This window comes from Mytilus californianus, unplaced genomic scaffold (assembly GCF_021869535.1).
Source record: "Mytilus californianus isolate M0D057914Y unplaced genomic scaffold, xbMytCali1.0.p SCAF_5, whole genome shotgun sequence".
Classification (NCBI taxonomy): Eukaryota; Metazoa; Mollusca; class Bivalvia; order Mytilida; family Mytilidae; genus Mytilus; species Mytilus californianus.
In genome coordinates, this window is record NW_026262701.1 from 451,576 (window position 1) to 473,034 (window position 21,459).

The 21,459-nt window shown below is 32.1% G+C and overlaps 1 protein-coding gene across 4 annotated transcripts in view; it reads left to right on the forward strand.

The window, feature by feature from the left end:
- The window catches only part of LOC127700993 (AFG3-like protein 2), a 44,401-nt gene extending 23,983 nt beyond the window's left edge, over positions 1-20,418 (forward strand). For all 4 annotated transcript variants that reach the window (XM_052204752.1, XM_052204754.1, XM_052204755.1 and 1 more), the window contains 9 exons: positions 614-743; positions 3,791-3,888; positions 5,878-5,988; positions 7,242-7,357; positions 11,213-11,293; positions 16,651-16,770; positions 17,620-17,817; positions 19,294-19,408; positions 19,904-20,418. In XM_052204752.1, the coding sequence (XP_052060712.1) occupies positions 614-743; positions 3,791-3,888; positions 5,878-5,988; positions 7,242-7,357; positions 11,213-11,293; positions 16,651-16,770; positions 17,620-17,817; positions 19,294-19,408; positions 19,904-20,010 (1,076 nt within the window). In that variant the 3' untranslated portion in view covers positions 20,011-20,418. The remainder of the gene's footprint in view (positions 1-613; positions 744-3,790; positions 3,889-5,877; positions 5,989-7,241; positions 7,358-11,212; positions 11,294-16,650; positions 16,771-17,619; positions 17,818-19,293; positions 19,409-19,903) is intronic.
- The last annotated feature ends 1,041 nt before the right edge of the window (positions 20,419-21,459 follow it).

The window sequence follows — 21,459 nt, forward strand, 5'->3', positions numbered from 1 at the left end:
AATATTTTGATTGAAATTAAAAAAAAAATGCATATTTATAAAAGTAAAGTTAACATTAAGTTAAAATAAGTATTAAATTTCATCTCTGTAATTTCTTTTTTGAGAAAACACAGAGATGTATACCTTTAAACATTAAAACCAATGATAGAAGAGCAATCTACTTTGATAGTTTTTGTGAAACAGTTGGGTAGTCAGAAATATTATTCATCATGAAACCTTCGAAACCCTTATGATGTTAAAATGTAATAGTCGTATTGAATAGACTTTTTACATGTCTACTTAAATTCAATACATGGAACAGTTACTGCATATGCTAGAATCTTTTGTGACTTCATGTTGTTTTTCAAAATGTTTGATTTTTCTTTTCACTTGATAATAAAATTTACAAATGTAATGTGTAATTCAATGCATTACTTTGCAAAAGTAATTGTAATATAATGCATTACTTTGATAAATGCATGTAATTGTAATTGTAATTTAATGCATGGTTTTGTCAAAGTAAATGTAATATAATGCATTACATTGCAATGTAATTCGCCCCATGCCTGATCAGATAGAGTAATCTGTATGCTTATAACAGGATATTTAATAATACATGACTTTTGCACTTCAGGGTTCAACACACAAGCCAATGTTGTGATATTAGCAGCCACAAACAGAGTAGATATATTAGATCCAGCTTTACTGCGTCCTGGTAGATTTGACAGACAGATTTATGTTCCATCCCCAGATATCAAAGGAAGGTAAGAAGACAATTCCAGGGTTGCATACACAAAATTAATTGATACTTAATTCACCTATTCATTATGATATGAAATTTTCACCAAGATTTGGTGGCTCACTGAACATGGAAATAAGATCGTGAGAGGGGCAATGGTGTCCTATTGACACGTATTCTTTTTTTATATGACAACAAAATTTTGCGGTCGTATATTGGTATGACGTTGGTGTCGTCGTTGTCGTCCGAAGACACATTGGTTTTCGCACAAACACTTAAGTTTAAGTGAATGGATCTCTATGAAATTTTACCATAAGGTTCAATACCACAAAAGGAAGGTTGGGATTGATTTTGGGGGTTATGGTACCAACAGTTAAGGATAAAGGGGCCAAAAATAAGCATTTTTATACGCCCGTTTACGGGACGTATTATGGTATACCTCTGTCCGTCCGTCGTCAACATGTCGGACATTAACTCAAAAACGCTTTAACCAGTTTGCATAAAACTTTGGTGAATTGTTTATATCTATTGATGTGAGCTCCCTTTCGTTTTTTATAAATTTTAGATTTTACGTTTCCGAGTTATGGGGTTTTATTCATTAAAAAAAGGGGGATTTTCCAGTTTTCTGACAATAACTCAAGAATGCTTTCACCAACATGCAAGAAATTGTGGAGAATTGTTTATATCTATTGACATGAGCTCCCTTTTGATTTTTATATATTTTAGATTTTACGTTTCCGAGTTACAGGGTTTTATTCATAAAAAAAGGGGGATTTTCCAGTTTTCGGACAAAAAATCAAAAATGCTTTCAGCAGTTCTTATGAAACTTTGGTGAATTGTTTATATCTATTGATGTAAGCTCTGTTTAGAATTTTATAAATTTTACATTTTACAATTCTGAGTTATGGGGTTTTATTCATTAAAAAAGGGGGGATTTTCCAGTTTTCGGACAATAACTCAAAAATGCTGTCAGCAATTCTCATGAAACTTTGGTGAAATGTTTATATCTATTGATGTAAGCTCCCTTTACATTTTCATAAATTTCTAATATGACATTGAGAATTAATTGAACTTTAATTGTTTATAGTCTGACAACAGATTTACTAAGTATTGGGCAACAGCACAGTGTATTGCACAACAGCTTGAAATCTTTAATTGAATATAAATTCAATTCATATAACCAATTTCAAGTTCTTTGACTACATTTATTCAGAAACCTATAATATGTCAAATATTTAATACAATCCAAATTCAGACCTGTATCAAGCTTGAATATTGTGTCCATTTTTGCCCCAACTGTTCAGGGTTGGACCTCTGCGGGCGTATCCAGCTGCGCTCAGCGAAGCAGTTTATTGTAACTTCCAGACAATAACTTGTGTGTTAGTGTATGGATCTCTCTGACATTGTACCACAAGGTTCTATATAACAAAGGGAATGCTAGGATTGATTTTGGGGGTAATTGCCTCAAATTTTAGGAATTAGGGGCAAAAAACAAGCATTTTTCTAGTTTCATGACAATAACTTGTGTGTAAGTGTATGGATCTTTATGAAATTGTACTACAAGGTTCCATATCACAAAGGGAAAGCTGGAATTGAGTTTGGGGGTAATTGCCCGAAACGTTTAGAAATAAGGGGCCAAAAGTAAGCATTTTTCTAGTTTCCAGACAATAACTTGTGTTCAATTGTATGGATCTCTCTGAAATTGTACTGCAAGGTACCATACCACAAAGGGAAGGCTGGGATTGATTTTGGAGGTAATTGCCTCAAAATTTTAGGAATAAGGGGCCAAAAAGGGGCAAAAAACAAGCATTTTTCTAGTTTCAGCACAATAACTTGTGTGTAAGTGTATGGATCTTTATAAAATTGTACTTCAAGGTTCCATATCACAAAGGGAAAGCTGGGTTTGAATTTGATGGTAATTGCCTTAAACGTTTAGGAATTTGGGGCAAAAAACAAGCATTTTTACAGTTTCCAGACAATAACTTGTGTTCAAGTGTATGGATCTCTCTGAAATTGTACTGCAAGGTACCATATCACAAAGGGAAGGCTGGGATTGATGAAACAATAGGGGGGTTCAAAAAATTGGGGAGGGGGGATTTTTTTTCCCTGTTTTTCCTTTTTTTTCTTTTCTTTAAAATTTTCCATTTTATATAAGAGCAAATAATAATGATATGGTTTGATTTCATCAAAAATTGAAATATTGGAGTTCTTTGATATGTTGAATCTAACCGTGTATTTAGATTTTTAATTTTTGGTCCTGTTTTCAAATTGGTCTACATTAAGGTCCAAAGGGTCCAAAATTAAACTTAGTTTGATTTAAACAAAAATTGAATTCTTGGGGTTCTTTGATATGCTGAATCTAACCGTGTATGAATTTAGATTTTGGATATTGGACCATAATAGGTAAATTAAAAATTTTTAAGTTCTTAGACCACATTCATTCTGTGTCAGAAACCTATGCTGTGTCAAATATTTAATCACAATCCAAATTCAGAGCTGAATGTTGTGTCCATACTTGCCCCAACTGTTCAGGGTTAGACCTCTGCGGTTGTATCAAGCTACGCCCAGTGGAGCATTTTATTCTGTTTTATTTTGATATTCTGTTTACTGTGGATTCATTTATTTTCGTGGGTACCAATTTTCGAGGATTGAACAAAACTTACACTTTGGTGGACATTTAATTTCGTGGTTCTGCCAAAGTCTGCATACAAGCCTATGGAAAATTTGTAATTCGTTGATCATTTAAATTCATGGTTCACCTGTACCCACGAAATCCAGGAAAATTGGTATCCAATGAAAAATAATGAATTCACAGTATATATCAGTAGATACATTAATGTGAAAGAGAGAACTTCATAGATACACCATTGCATGAGTTACTTTTTTCACATCTTTAAATGTTTGTGAACAGCAAAAATATGCATAGATACAAGATGAATAATATCATCTCCTGCGAGGTTTTGTATAGTTATTTAATGGTGAAATGACACATGTATATTGCATTTTATTTTTGTTGACCTGATTTTGAGCTATGACCCTTGTTTTTAATATTTTACAAATTTATTTTTGCAGAGCATCAATATTTAAAGTTCACTTAACTAATTTAAAAACCACTCTGGATAAAAATGATCTGTCAAGGAAGATGGCTGCCTTAACGCCAGGGTTTTCTGGTAAGTCTGTAATATTATATTTGGGATTTGTTTTATATCAAAATTAGGAAATGTAGTTGTCAATGAGACAGTCACCCACCCAAGATTTAATATGTGAATAGAATTTTGAAAGGAAAACATGCATTTTATGTGACAACATTTTTTAATGGCTTCTTTTCATAACTGTTAATTTAAAAGTCAATAATAAACTCAGACAGTAAGAAGTTTATGGCCATGTATCAAATAACAAAAACTCAGAGCTGTTAACAAAGGCAACAAATGAGAAGAGTGATCGCTTAGGTATTCAAGTTAATTGTATTTTCCCTTTTTTAGTTTGTGTAAAACCAATGATTTTTGTCGAGCCTGCAACTTTTGTTGCAAAAGCGAGACATAGCGATCCTACATTCCTTGGCGGCGGCAGGTGTCCACAAATATTCACTCTGTGGTTAAAGTTTTTAAAATTTTAATAACTTTCTTAAACTATCCTGGATTTGTACCAAACTTGGACAGAAGCTTGTTTATGATCATAAGATAGTATCCAGAAGTAAATTTTGTAAAAAAAAAATCCTGTTTATCCGTATTTTACTTATAAATATATTTAGTTTTTGTGCCAGTGAACATAATATTCACTCTGTGGTTAAAGTTTTTAAAATTTTAATAACTTTCTTAAACTATCCTGGATTTGTACCAAACTTGGAAAGAAGCTTGTTTATGATCAAAAGCTAGTATCTAGAAGAAAATTTTGGAAAAATTTATTTCCTGTTTTTCCATATATTGCTTATAAATGGACTCAGTTTTTCTTCTAGTCAACATTACATACAGTCTGCAGTTAAAGTTTTTAAAACATTTATTAGATTCATAAACCATCCTGGATTTTTACCAAACTTGGACAGAAGCTTCTTACAATCAAAAGATAGTATCTAGAGGAAAACTTTTTCCCCATTTTTGTTGAGCCTGCGACTAACATCAAAAGTAGGCGAGACACTGGGTTCCGCAGAACCCTTAGGAATTTTTTTCTGTATAGGTGCTGACATTGCCAATGTTTATTATAAGTTTAGTTCAATGATTTGTGTACTGAATAGGTGCTGACATTGCCAATGTTTGTAATAAGTTTAATTCAATGATTTGTGTACTGAATAGGTGCTGACATTGCCAATGTTTGTAATAAGTTTAATTCAATGATTTGTGTACTGAATAGTTGCTGACATTGCCAATGTTGATAATAAGTTTAGTTCAATGATTTGTGTACTGAATAGGTGCTGACATTGCCAATGTTTCTAATAAGTTTAGTTCAATGATTTGTGTACTGAATAGGTGCTGACATTGCCAATGTTTGTAATAAGTTTAATTCAATGATTTGTGTACTGAATAGTTGCTGACATTGCCAATGTTTATAATAAGTTTAATTCAATGATTTGTGTACTGAATAGGTGCTGACATTGCCAATGTTTCTAATAAGTTTAGTTCAATGATTTGTGTACTGAATAGGTGCTGACATTGCCAATGTTTATAATAAGTTTAATTCAATGATTTGTGTACTGAATAGGTGCTGACATTGCCAATGTTGATAATAAGTTTAATTCAATGATTTTTGTACTGAATAGGTGCTGACATTGCCAATGTTTGTAATAAGTTTAGTTCAATGATTTGTGTACTGAATAGGTGCTGACATTGCCAATGTTTGTAATAAGTTTAAATCAATGATATATGTACTGAATAGGTGCTGACATTGCCAATGTTGATAATAAGTTTAGTTCAATGATTTGTGTACTGAATAGGTGCTGACATTGCCAATGTTTGTAATAAGTTTAATTCAATGTTTTGTATACTTTACAGGTGCTGACATTGCCAATGTTTGTAATAGGTTTAATTCAATGTTTTGTATACTTTACAGGTGCTGACATTGCCAATGTTTGTAATAAGTTTAAATCAATGTTTTGTATACTTTACAGGTGCTGACATTGCCAATGTTTGTAATAAGTTAAATTCAATGTTTTGTATACTTTACAGGTGCTGATATTGCCAATGTTTGTAATGAAGCAGCATTAATAGCAGCCAGAGATCTGCAGACCACTATCATACAGAAACATTTTGAACAAGCTATAGAAAGAGTTGTTGCAGGTAAATTTTCAGACATGTAATGAGGTAGAATTCTATTACACAAATATTTTGTACAAACTCAAGATAGATTTGATGCAGATAATTTTTTTTTATATGTAATGCGGATGAATGCTATTACACAATATGCTTTATGACAAATTTTAGAAAGAGACATTGCAAGTAAAATTTCAGACTGAGGCAGAACTGTATAACACAAACAATGTATATAGATGATGCAGATATATTTTCTGACTTGTGATGAGTCAGAACTGTATATATAACACTAACAATGTATATAGATGATGCAGATACATTTTCTGACTTGTGACGAGTCAGAACTGTATAACACTAACAATGTATATAGATGATGCAGATACATTTTCTGACTTGTGATGAGTCAGAACTGTATAACACTAACAATGTATATAGATGATGCAGATACATTTTCTGACTTGTGATGAGTCAGAACTGTATAACACTAACAATGTATATTGATGATGCAGATACATTTTCTGACTTGTGATGAGTCAGAACTGTATAACACTAACAATGTATATAGATGATGCAGATACATTTTCTGACTTGTGATGAGTCAGAACTGTATAACACTAACAATGTATATTGATGATGCAGATACAAATTCTGACTTGGGACAAGTCAGAAGAAATCTAACATACAGAAAGATTTTGAACAAGCTATGGAAAGAGATGTTGCAAGCAGGGCATCCAAAAAAATCGAGCCAGCCTTACATTTTTAAATCCTGTTTTTAATCTCTTTCGTCTTTGTAACTAAAGGCAGTCAAGGTAATCATTGGACAATCAAAGACGTTCCTACATGAAAATGATTACTTCATCCTTATGATATGGTTTCCGTGAATTGACATTAGTTTGTACATTGATAGTTCTGTCAACTGACAGTTCATCATTTGAAGTGTGGAACATCAGCAGATTTTCATTTTTGCTTAACTCTTTATTATCCCAATAACATACTGAACGACACTTTAACTTTTGTTTAAAAACACATGATTGTAAAATCATATGTTGACTTGACAGCAATATAGATTGGAACAGAAACGGAAAAAGTAATATCCATGATTTTTTTAAGCATAATCAATTTTATTTCTTCAAGTAAATACTTGAAATAAATACCAGATACATGGTATGAATTATATTTTTTATCATTTTGAATAATTGAATTTCACACCTGTGCCAAGTGCAGACTTGTACAGATCTTTTCATTTGAAATTTACTTTATAAAATCATTCTGTACTTTAGGTTTAGAGAAAAAAACACAGGTTTTACAACCTGAAGAAAAGAAGACAGTAGCTTACCATGAGGCTGGTCATGCCGTGGCTGGATGGTACTTGGAACATGCTGACCCTCTACTTAAGGTAAGAAGACTGTGATTCTTAAAACATGCTTACCCCTACTAAAGGTGAGGAAAAGTAAAGTCAATAGAAGTACTGAAAATGAAGGGTACAGATGACAAAATTTAGAAAAAAAAAATCATTTTGGTGTATTGCCAATGAGATAACTATCCAACAGGGTCTAAATGACGTGGATTTAAGCAATTATAGGTCACTGTACAGCCTATAACAATTAGCAAAACCTATACTGTATATACAGCTACAAAAGGACATGACAAAATTTTAAGCAGTTAAAAAAAACCAATTACTTGATTTATGACAAAACAATTAACGAAAATAAGAAACAAAGGACAGCAACAAAAGACAACCATAGAATTACAGGCTAAAAAACGAAAATAAGATACAATGGACCGCAACAAAAGACAGCCATAGAACTACAGGCTAGTAAACGAAAATAAGATACAATGAACAGCAACAAAAGACAACCATAGAAGTACAGGCTAGTAAAAGAAAATAAGATACAATGGACAGCAACAAAAGACAGCCATAGAACTACAGGCTAGTAAACGAAAATAAGATACAATGGACAGCAACAAAAGACAGCCATGAAACTACAGGCTAGTAAATGAAAATAAGATACAATGGACAGCAATAAAAGACAGCCATAGAACTACAGGCTAGTAAACTAAAATAAGATACAATGGACAGCAACAAAAGACAGCCATAGAACTACAGGCTAGTAAACAAAAATAAGATACAATGGACAGCAACAAAAGACAGCCATAGAAGTACAGGCTAGTAAACGAAAATAAGATACAATGGACAGCAACAAAAGACAGCCATAGAACTACAGGCTAGTAAACGAAAATAAGATACAATGGACTGCAACAAAAGACAGCCATAGAACTACAGGCTAGTAAACGAAAATAAGATACAATGGACTGCAACAAAAGACAGCCATAGAACTACAGGCTAGTAAACGAAAATAAGATACAATGGTCAGCAACAAAAGACAGCCATAGAAGTACAGGCTAGTAAACGAAAATAAGATACAATGGACAGCAACAAAAGACAGCCATAGAACTACAGGCTAGTAAACGAAAATAAGATACAATGGACAGCAATAAAAGACAGCCATAGAAGTACAGGCTAGTAAACGAAAATAAGATACAATGGACAGCAATAAAAGACAGCCATAGAAGTACAGGCTAGTAAACGAAAATAAGATACAATGGACAGCAACAAAAGACAGCCATAGAAGTACAGGCTAGTAAACGAAAATAAGATACAATGGACAGCAACAAAAGACAGCCATAGAAGTACAGGCTAGTAAACGAAAATAAGATACAATGGACAGCAACAAAAGACAGCCATAGAACTACAGGCTAGTAAACAAAAATAAGATGCAATGGACAGCAACAAAAGACAGCCATAGAACTACAGGCTGGTAAACGAAAATAAGATACAATGGACAGCAAGAAAAGACAGCCATAGAAGTACAGGCTAGTAAACGAAAATAAGATACAATGGACAGCAAGAAAAGACAGCCATAGAAGTACAGGCTAGTAAACGAAAATAAGATACAATGGACAGCAAGAAAAGACAGCCATAGAAGTACAGGCTAGTAAACGAAAATAAGATACAATGGACAGCAAGAAAAGACAGCCATAGAACTACAGGCTAGTAAACGAAAATAAGATACAATGGACAGCAAGAAAAGACAGCCATAGAATTACAGGCTAGTAAACGAAAATAAGATACAATGGACAGCAAGAAAAGACAGCCATAGAACTACAGGCTAGTAAACGAAAATAAGATACAATGGACAGCAACAAAAGACAGCCATAGAACTACAGGCTAGTAAACGAAAATAAGATACAATGGATTGCAACAAAAGACAGCCATAGAACTACAGGCTAGTAAACGAAAATAAGATACAATGGACAGCAACAAAAGACAGCCATAGAACTACAGGCTAGTAAACGAAAATAAGATACAATGGACAGCATCAAAAGACAACCATAGAATCACAGGCCAGACAGGCACATACAGAATGTGGACAACAGTTCAACATGTTGTGAGCGCTCAACCATCCCCTAAACTGGAATAACATTGCAACAGCAAAACATTAGTAAAAACAGTAAATATCAGTTGGAAATGGCTTGACTAATCAGATCAGCACAACGCACAAAAAACAACAAAAATACCCAAAATACCAATCTTAGAGTACTCACAGTAACCAGAAGGTAGTTCAGAGCCAACAGCAACTAATAAATATTCTCCCAGACTTTAAGTATCAATAAAAACACATCCAATGGATTTAGTGTAAAGATGTTATAAACAGTCAAGGATATGATGACCTTGTGCAATGCCAAAATATAAGTATATAATATAGACAGGATGTAGGACCAGAAGTTTTTATAAATATATAGCAATACATATCAAGTTATATTTTAATATATCAAAAACAAAATTAATGTAAGTACTGCTAAAAACAATATTCAAAGATCTTACTAAGGTGTTATCGTAAATACAAAGGATCGATAAGTTTACCTGGATTGTATTTACATGTATGTGCTTTATCATGTGCTTTATCAACAAACTTGCAGTAAAAATTAGGATGTTATATCTGTTTTTGTTGAGCCTTCGACTTTAGTCGAAAAAGCGAGACATAGCGATCCTACATTCCGTCGGCGTCGTCGTTGTGGTTAAAGTTTTTGAAATTTTAATAACTTTCTTGAACTATCCTGGATTTCTACCAAACTTGGACAGAAGCTTGTTTATGATCATAAGATAGTATCCAGAAGTAAATTTTGTAAAAATAAAATTCCTGTTTTTCCGTATTTTACTTGTAAATGGACTTAGTTTTTCTGCCAGGAAACATTACATTCACTCTGTGGTTAAAGTTTTTAAAATTTTAATAACTTTCTTAAACTATCCTGGATTTGTACCAAACTTGGACAGAAGCTTGTTTATGATCATAAAATAGTATCCAGAAGTAAATTTGTTAAAAAAAAAATTTCATTTTTTCCGTATTTTACTTATAAATGGACTTAGTTTTTCTGCCAGGAAACAATACATTCACTCTGTGGTTAAAGTTTTTAAAATTTTAATAACTTTTTTAAACTATCCTGGATTTGTACCAAACTTGGACAGAAGCTTGTTTATGATCATAAGATAGTATCCAGAAGTAAATTTGAAAAAAAAAAAATTTCATTTTTTCCTTATTTTACTTATAAATGGACTTAGTTTTTCTGCCAGGAAACAATACATTCACTCTGTGGTTAAAGTTTTTAAAATTTTAATAACTTTCTTAAACTATCCTGGATTTGTACCAAATTTGGACAGAAGCTTGTTTATGATCAAAAGCTAGTATCTAGAAGGAAATTTTGTTAAAATTTGTACCTGTTTATCTGTATTTTACTTATAAATGGACTTAGTTTTTCTTCCAGTTAACATTAAATACAGTCTGCAGTTAAAGTTTTTAAACCATTTATTAGATTCATAAACTATCCTGGATTTATACCAAACTTTGACAGAAGCTTCTTACAATCATAAGATAGATTACAATCGTTGAAATCTAAAATGTCACTACAGACATGCTGTTAGTAGATATTAAATCTAAATAGAATTGTATCATGTTAAACTTAAATTCTCATGTTGTTTTCAAATCCATTTATTACAAATGGTTTTAGTTAAAATTTCATTTTTGTATTAATTTCAGAAAACTTGAGATTTATATCCTTATAGAGATAAGGTTTTAATTTAATAAAACTTGAAATTTATATCCATATAGAGATAGGGTTTTAATTTAAGAACATTTGATATTAATATCCTTTTAGAGATAGGATTTTAATATCAGATTTTTGTTTATTGCAGGTATCCATCATTCCCAGAGGTAAAGGTCTAGGATATGCACAGTATCTACCTAAAGAACAGTTTTTATATACAACAGAACAGGTAAATAAATCACTTTGTTATCATAGTCATCTTCTTGTCCATCAGTCTGTTGTCCTGTTCTGTCTGAACAATCACTTTGTTATGATAGTCATTGTCTTGTCCATCAGTCTGTCGTCCTGCCGTCTGAACAATCACTTTGTTATGATAGTCATTGTCTTGTCCATCAGTCTGTCATCCTGCCGTCTGAACAATCACTTTGTTATCATAGTCATTGTCATGTCCATCAGTCTGTCGTCCTGCCGTCTGAACAATCACTTTGTTATCATAGCCATTGTCTTGTCCATCAGTCTGTACTCCTGCCGACTGAACAATCACTTTGTTATCATAGTCATTGTCTTGTCCATCAGTCTGTCGTCCTGCCGTCTGAACAATCACTTTGTTATCATAGCCATTGTCTTGTCCATCAGTCTGTACTCCTGCCGTCTGAACAATCACTTTGTTATCATAGTCATTGTCTTGTCCATTAGTCTGTCGTCCTGCTGTCTGAACAATCACTTTGTTATCATAGTCATTGTCTTGTCCATCAGTCTGTCATCCTGCTGTCTGAACAATCACTTTGTTATCATAGCCATTGTCTTGTCCATCAGTCTGTACTCCTGCCATCTGAACAATCACTTTTTTATCATAGCCATTGTCTTGTCCATCAGCCTGTACTCCTGCCATCTGAACAATCATTTTGTTATCATAGTCATTGTCTTGTTCATCAGTCTGTCGTCCTGTCCTTCTGTCTGGTTTAAATTCATTTTAAATGATTTATGATCTCACCATTATGATAATATACATTATATGTATACAAATGAAGCCGGTTTGAATTCCACTTACCGTATTTAGCCCTGTATAGTATGCAGTTGTGTGTAATATGCACCCCCTTTTCATCCCTCCAAAATCGTGAAAAATAGTTTAAAAAACAAAATGAAAAAAAGGTAAAAAAGAAAATTAAAATTAAAAAAAAAGTAAATAAAATATATTTTTATTTTTTATTTTTAAAGTCTAGTTCACTGTTAAAAGCCTTTCATAGGGAACAATTAAACCATGTATTTAATCTTCATTTAAGTCTATTGAAAGATAATAAATAATAAGATTGATTGTTCAATCAAGTTTTTTTAAAATCACAAACAATTAAATGGTAGAGCTTTTATCATGTAATTAACATTTATTAATTTTATAAAAGTAAAGTTATTAATTAAAGACCCCTTTTGAAAATCAATGTCTGTCTAAGCTTGTCCAACCTGATGCTCTGTTCAAATATTATAAATGAATTAATTAGAGTGTTATGGAACAAAAGAAATTAAACCTCAAACATTTTCAAAGTTGATTAGCAGTAATTAAAATTTAATGACTCTTTAATCCATTATTTCCTTTTCATTGATCATGTTGATTTAGAGCACTGCCTGAGGTTAGTCCTCTACCGACGAAGTCAAAGGGGACTTAAGGTTTACACTCCGTCTGTCTGTCTGTCAGTCCGTCAAATCCGTTTTCCACATTTTTTTCTTCGTCCTGGAAGATATTGATTTGATATTTGGTGTCTAGTTTTATCATGACAAGTTACAGATCAAGTTCAAATTTGTTCAGGTCTGATCATTTTGTGCAGAGTTATTGTCCTTGGACTTAGAAAATTGACTCAAATAATCAGTTTTCCACACTTTTTTTCGTCATGCTTGAAGATATTGATTTGATAATTGGTATATAGTTTTATCATGACAAGTTACAGATCAAGTTCGAATTTTGTTCCCGTCTGATTATTTTGTGCAGAGTTATGGTCCTTGGACATAGAAAATTCACTTAAATAATCAGTTTTCCACACTTTTTATACGACCGCAAAAAAATTTTTGTGGTCGTATATTGGTATGACGTTGGCGTCGTCGTCGTCGGCGTCGTCCGAAGACACATTGGTTTTCGCACTCTAACTTAAGCTTAAGTGAATGGATCTCTATGAAATTTTACCACAAGGTTCAATACCACAAAAGGAAGGTTGGGATTGATTTTGGGGGTTATGGTACCAACAGTGAAGGAATTAGGGGCCAAAAAAGGGCCAAAAATAAGCATTTTTGTAGTTTCCAGACATAACTTGTGTGTTAGTGTATGGATCTCTCTGACATTGTACCACAAGGTTCCATATCACAAAAGGAATGCTGGGATTGATTTTGGGGGTAATTGCCTCAAAATTTTAGGAATTAGGGGCCAAAAAAGGGGCAAAAAACAAGCATTTTTCAAGTTTCATGACAATAACTTGTGTGTAAGTGTATGGATCTTTCTGAAATTGTACTACAAGGTTCCATATCACAAATGGAAAGCTGGAATTGAGTTTGGGGGTAATTGCCAAAACGTTTAGGAATTGGGGGCCAAAAAGGGGCCAAAAATAAGCATTTTTCTAGTTTCCAGACAATAACTTGTGTTCAAGTGTATGGATCTCTCTGAAATTGTACTGCAAGGTACCATACCATAAAGGGAAGGCTGGGATTGATGATGGGGGTATTTGCCACAATATTTTAGGAATTAGGGGCAAAAAAGGGGCAAAAAACAAGCATTTTTCTAGTTTCAGGACAATAACTTGTGTGTAAGTGTATGGATCTTTCTGAAATTGTACTACAATGTTCCATATCACAAAGGGAAAGCTGGGTTTGAGTTTGAGGGTAATTGCCCTAAACGTTTTAGGAATTTGGGGCCAAAAAGGGGCCAAAAATAAGCATTTTTCTAGTTTCTAGGCAATAACTTGTGTTCAAGTGTATGGATCTCTCTGAAATTGTACTGCAAGGTACCATACCACAAAGGGAAGGCTGGGATTGAGTTTGGGGGTGATGAATCATAAGGGGGTTCAAAAAATTTGGGGGGGGATTTTTTTTTTTTTCCTTTTTTTTTCTTTTAAAATCTTCAATTTTAAGTTGGTTATTTCTGATTTATATTTAAAAGCAAATAATAATGATATGGTAGGAGATACACACCAAACAGGATGTGTAAATTATTATATAATAAGTATTGTGCAATAGCAAGAAATTTTCAATTGCACAGTATTGCAAAATAGCAAGAAATCTTCAATTGCACAGTATTGCGCAATAGCAAGAAATCTTCAATTGCACAGTATTGCGCAATAGCAAGAAATATCCAATAGCACAATATTGCGCAATAGCATGAAATTGTCAATTGTACAGTATTGCGCAATAGCATGAAATATTTAATTGCACAGTATTGTGCAAAAGAAGATACTTCGTATAAATTGCTTATTTCTTGACCAATTTCAATGGGGTTTTATTCTTGAATTCTTGGGGTTCTTTAATATGCTGAATCTAACCATGTATTTAGTTTTTGGATTTTGGGCCCCGTTTTTAAATTGGTCCACATTGAGGTCCAAAGGGTCCAAAATTAAACTTTGTTTGATTTCATCAAAAAATGAATTATTGGGGTTCTTTGATATGCCGAATCTAAAGGTGTATTTAGATTCTTAATTTTTGGTTCCGTTTTCAAATTGGTCTACTTTAAGGTCCAAAAGGTCCAAAATTAAACTTAGTTTGATTTTAACAAAAATTGAATTCTTAGGGTTCTTTGATATGCTGAATCTAAACATGTATTTAGATTTTTGATTATGGGCCCAGTTTTCAAGTTGGTCCAAATCGGGGTCCAAAATTAAACTTTGTTTGATTTCAACAAAAATTGAATATATGGGGTTCTTTGATATGCTGAATCTAACCATGTATTTTGATTTTTGGGCCCCGTTATCAACTTTGTCCACATTGAGGTCAAAAGGGTCCAAAATTAAACTTTGTTTGATTTCATCAAAAATTGAATTCTTGGGGTTCTTTGATATGCGGAATCTAACCATGTATTTAGATTTTGGATATTGGACCATTATAGGTGAATGTCCAATTTAAAATTTTTAAGTTCTTAGACCACATTCATTCTGTGTCAGAAACCTATGCTGTGTCAAATATTTAATCACAATCCAAATGCAAAGATGTATCAAGCTTGAATGTTGTGTCCATACTTGCCCCAACTGTTCAGGGTTCGACCTCTGCGGTCGTATCAAGCTGCGCCCTGCGGAGCATTTTATTTTCATCATGCTTGAAGATTTTGACTTGATATGTGTTATATAGTTTACACCATGACAAGTTATAAATCAATTTAGCATTTTGTTCCAGTACAATGAATTTTAAACCTGTAGGGGACTATGTATTGCTATGCAATACTCTCAGAATGCTTGTTATAATGAACACCTGTCAAAAGTTGACATGATTATTCATTTTCTACACTCATACTTAATCCTTAATTACATTTTAAGCTCACTCATGCAGGATGTCACACCAGTACTTGTGTATTCAATAAAGAAGGAAAACAAACTTTTTTTTTAAATTACAAGAAAAGAAATAAGATAAAAAACATCTTGGACATAGACAATAATGAAGAAAAAACGCTATACATAAAAAAAATAATGAAAAATCGTCTATATCTTGAATAATACACACCCCTTCTTCCAACTACTTTCTGGGGGTAAAAAAGTGCGTACTATACACACCTCAAGACAGGAAATTGATCAATATTATTATATGTATACAAATAAAGCCGGTATAAATTCCACTTAATTGATTTATGATCTCACCATTATGATAGTATACATTATATGTATAACGTCAGGGTACCCAAATTGCACCGAGTACCCAAATTGCACCGAGTACCCAAATTGCACCTATTTAGCAAAAATAGCAGCTGAAATCTTACAAGTTTTCCTAGAGACTAAACAATTTGTATTTTTATGATTTGACACTATGCATGTCTTTCAACATAGGTAAGTATATTTAGATATACACAAAACGTTCACAGTATATATCAACACATGAAGTGTTTACTGGAAAAAGTCATATGTATGGAAACGTCGCCATGCAACATCCACAAAAAGTCATCTTTTAAAAATTGGCAAATAAAATATGTTACTACCATTCATTTCTTAAAAAAGGAACAATAAGCATGGACTAATGTCAAATTGTTCAAAATATTTGAAGAAATAAAACAAACGATCTGTTATTCGACTTTTAAGGATGTAAATTTAAGCATGAATGCAATTTGGGTACTCCTCATTACAGAACCATGGATCGTTTTTCTATGATTCAATATGGATTTAAAATTAAATTGGTGGAACCATATAGTAAATAATGATACATATACAAAATAAATACATAATGGAAACTTTTGTCTAGATCATAAAAAAACGTAGGTGAAAAAACTGTCAAATTAGGTGCAATTTGGGTACCCTCACGTTACAAATAAAAGCGGGTTTAAATTCCATTTGATTGATCTATGGTCTTACCATTATGATAATATACAGTATGTGTATAAAACAGTTTCCATTGTATTTATTTATATTCCAGTTATTAGACAGAATGTGTATGACTTTGGGAGGGAGAGCTTCAGAGGACATATTTTTTGGCAGAATTACAACTGGTGCACAAGATGATCTGAGAAAAGTTACACAGAATGCCTACTCACAGGTACGAATGATATTGTATGATGACACTTTAACACTAATTCATTCATGTCAATAGGACCCCCATTGATTTTAAGTGGGTGTCCTATAGTTACTCCTCTCAAGGTATGTTTCAATCCTTTAGCACTTTATATGTAACTCTTTACTGATTTTCATAATTTATGTATCCAATGTTCATTACAGGAAATGTAGGTCCTGTTTGACACTGAAAATTTTTTGAATTTTTAAAGGAGGTCATAAATGACTTGTTTTTTTTCTACTTCCTCTGTATCTTCTATTTCGAGTTTATGTAGTAACAGTGTCAAACCTCTTGATCTAAATTTCAATTCCCATAATACATTTTAGTAGCAGTGTCTAATCTCTTGACCTATATTTAAATTCCTTTGAAACAGTTATGACAGCATATAGTTTAACTAATTTGTGAGTGCTCAACCATCAATGTACCTGGGGCAGTGGTGTAACAACACAACATCAGAACTAACTGTAAAAACTAGTTGAAAAGGCTGTGTTTAAGTAGAAAAGAATTGCATGTATTTGGACCTCAGGCTGTAGACTTAAAAAAAAATGAATTAAACGTGCTTCCTACTTTATCCCATTGCTGAATGGGTGTTTAGAAATCAGACAGAAATCTTAATGCATTTTCACAGAACCAATTGTACTATTGATACAAATATGAAGTTTATTATTATGAAAGAACATTTGTGTAGTGGTAAACTTGTGTGATTCTTGTAACAAGTTGACACTACTTTATCATAACTATAAACGATATTGTTGTACAGTATATTAATAGAGCCTGTTATCATTTGTTTAAATAGAGCCAACAAAGCTTATAATTGATAAACTGTAATTATAGGTAGTCCATTTTGGAATGAATAAAGAAATAGGTCAGTTATCATTTGAGATGCCAGAGGAGAGAGGACAGATCGCCTTTGATAAACCTTACAGTGAACAAACAGCACAGATGATCGACCAGGAAGTCAGGGAAATAGTCAAGAATGCTTATAAACGAACATATGATCTACTCACAAAATATAAAGATGATGTCGAAAAGGTACAAAGTTTATTATAAACAAAAATGCTAAATTAAGATAAACAAATGGGATCTACTGCACAAGCAAACAGGATGTAGAAAAAGTAGCAATCTAGCATAATAACAAACTGATTTATTTAAAAATCAAGAACTACTAAGAGTCTCTTTTTATTTGTTCTTGGACACAAAATATGACTGTAACTGGACTTTTATAGTATAGAAGGAATTTGTTCTAACACAAAATATGACTGTAACTGGACTTTTATAGTATAGAAGGAATTTGTTCTAACATAAAATGTGACTGTAACTTGACTTTATGATATAACAGAAGAAAATATAGGATCCATCTTTTTTTTAGAAATTGTTTTGAAAGGACACCATTTCCCTACATAATCTTCTGCTTTTGTGTTTGAAAGCAATTGTCATCAACAAATCTCCCCCTTCTCTGTGTATTTTGTGTGTGGGCATTGCATAGTCACTTTGTAGAGGCAAATAGAGTCTTAAAGCAATGCAGCACAAAATGTTACCTCAACTTAATTTTTCAACCAGACCAAAGGATTATCTTTTATGTACTCCTCTTTCCTGATAATGTCATATTTTCACATAATTTCAATATTTCAAGGAATTGTTGTCTAATTTACAGCCACCTATATCCATTCTATTTCAATCCATTACAAAAGTAGACACAGTGGTGTAGCTTTATTTGACAGGTATACAATCACAAACAAAATTTGATAAAATACGATATAGTTATTGGCTTTTGTTCATTGAAGAAGGCTAAACGTTTACCTCTAGTTGTTTGCACTGTAGGTTTTTAGTAGATAGTTGTCTTATTTGCAATCATAAGGTCCATTTCCTTTACTTAAAGTAGAATTTTCATACCAAAATTTGTGAGAAATAATTTTAGAGTGAATGACAACAGATATGTTTACACCTCTGTCCTTTTTGAAATATCTAATGAAATTCTAGGTTTGATAGATATAGATTCTACCACTGCATAGAAATTTACACAATATTTCTCTGCTCAAGACAGTTAAATTTTTAAATTGAAAATGCAAAGCTTGCAGAGTGTTTTAAATAACTAAAATTTAAATGTCAAAGAGTGGAGAAATATCATATAAAACTTGATGTGTAGAGTCTCTCTTTCTTTGTGACATCATGGGGCATGGTTGCCTTTTTTTGTGATGTACAATCACAAAATCAGAAGATAGCAAGAAAATATGATGTCATAATCAAATTTAGACAAATCAGCAACTAAGATCCAATGAACCACACGTTGACTATAAATAAAAAATAATCAATCGGTCAGGGAAAATATAAATCTACTATGAATAAGGGAAAAAGAAAAATATGATAAAGTCGTAAATTTCTATGTAACAATATTGTATTAATATTGATTGCTTTTTGTCATTAAGATATAGAAAGGTTAGACTGACTTCGACTTGTACATGATAGCTCTAGATCTGAAGTAATAATATATGGTCGCATCTGTTTCAGGTAGCACTTAGACTTTTAGAGAAAGAAAAGTTAGATAAAGAAGACATGGTAGAATTACTTGGAAAAAGACCGTTTGCAGAGAAATCAACTTATGAAGAGTTTGTAGAAGGAACAGGTCTGTATACTGAAGATAGGTTTAGAGGAATGTGGGCATAACAATCTTTCATTTCTTATTTGCCACTTAAAAGAAATATTTTTGTTATTAGGTTATTGTGTCCTCCATGTTTTTCTCATATTTGAGGTAAATGTTGTGCTGTCAAAGAGGTCATGTATCATGTGTATAGTTAAACATAAATTTTAAGATCATTTGGTAAGTCTATACGCAATCCTATATTGCTAATATGAAAGTTGTATAGTAGTAAAGTTTGCTTATTTGATGTTTGTCAGATAACATGAACTATTACTTTACTTGAAAAACATTATATGAGAGAAATTTTGAAAAAAATATTAGACTACCCTGCAAATTATACCAACATAAAGTTTCATCCCATACCAAAGATTAAACATATTTGTTTTCTAATACTTTTCTTTGATTATTGAAAATAAAGGTGGTACAAATAAACAAATAAGCCATTCCAAATATTTTAAGTTGCTCTTGTCCTTATTCTAGGATCATTTGAAGAAGACACCACATTACCCGAAGGCTTAAAAAGTTGGAATAAAGAGAAACAAGCTCCTCCCCCAAAGACAGATGCAGAGCCAACTCCATCTTCTTAACTAGTCATAATAGTTGTGTGAATCATTCATTATTAGTGTCACATGTTTATCATGTGACCATTGGAACCAGTATTGGTTGGTTGATCTGTGATGTCCTCAGATGATGCAGAACTTGATACATGTCAAACAGCAATGATATGTGATGTTACAAACTTATATGTGAACTATGTATATTTATTCTCTTAATTAATGAATTAACATGGAGAAAGTAACTTATTCTTACAGATTATGATCATACTATTGCAATAAGATTCTGGAAACAATAGTTGTACTAGGCAGGTAAATGTTCACCAGAAATTATATGGAATTTAACTGTTTTTCTTGTCTCATATTTTTCATTTGTTAAGACAATAGTAAAAAATTGTTATAAAGACAATAGTAAAAAAAATAAACTTTTTTAAAAAGCTTCTTTTTTTTATAATTCTATTTCGACCTCTTAACCTGTGTTTTGTAAGTACAAACAACATAGTGTAGTAAGTTTTTTTTATTCTCCAGATATTTCTACGTCCATTTAAAGTAATTTATCAGATATGTAATGAACCCGATGATGTGTGATGTGTATGTCTTACAACAATTGTCAAGAAAACATTTTATATATATATAAAATTACAACAGTTGCAGATAGAAGTGTAGGGTTTATGAATCTTAATGTTATACCTACAGTTTTATTAACAGAGGGAAATAACACATTTCTTGATATTGCCTAAAAATGTTTCATTGCTTAAAACTTGTTGTTGCACTGAAGTATACCTTTCCATGTACCTTGTAGAACATAACAGTATTGTATTGGAATTGTGGGCATTTATATGTGATTTGATGATTCCAAATTAGGGTTCAAGCAGCGTTTAAGCTGATCTGTTAAACAGATATTTAAATTAATTAAAAAATGTATCCTTCAAATCTTTAAATATAATTCTGTTATCTCCATTCTAATGCAACTGAAAAAATACACAGTAAATCAAACATTTTAAATCAGTCACACATAAGCACTTTAACACACAAATACAGACTCACAATCATGGAATTGATGTCCTGAAATTTATGGTGTTAAAATGAATGTTACAATGTTGCTTTTAAATATATATTAGTGGCATATGATACAGGTTTTATATCAAGGTTTCCATAGTGTAGATATGAAACTTAAGCAGTGATCTGAATAACTTCTTGTTTAAAATGTATTTGAATAAAGATCTCTATAAGAAATCTGAAAAAACTCATTTCTGGGTTTGCAATGAAATATTGCAATCACATTTTAATATTTCAGTGCCAGAGCTATTTTCCTTTACAGAATTTTCAAAGTGCATTCCATATGAATTTGCATGATTTTTGGGTGGAGTGGTATTTTAGCTACATCTGAAATATACACACAACAAAAGTAAACAAAATACAAAGAAACATAACAGTTCATGTTCCAGACCATATAGATTTAGTTAATTAAATTTCTGTCAT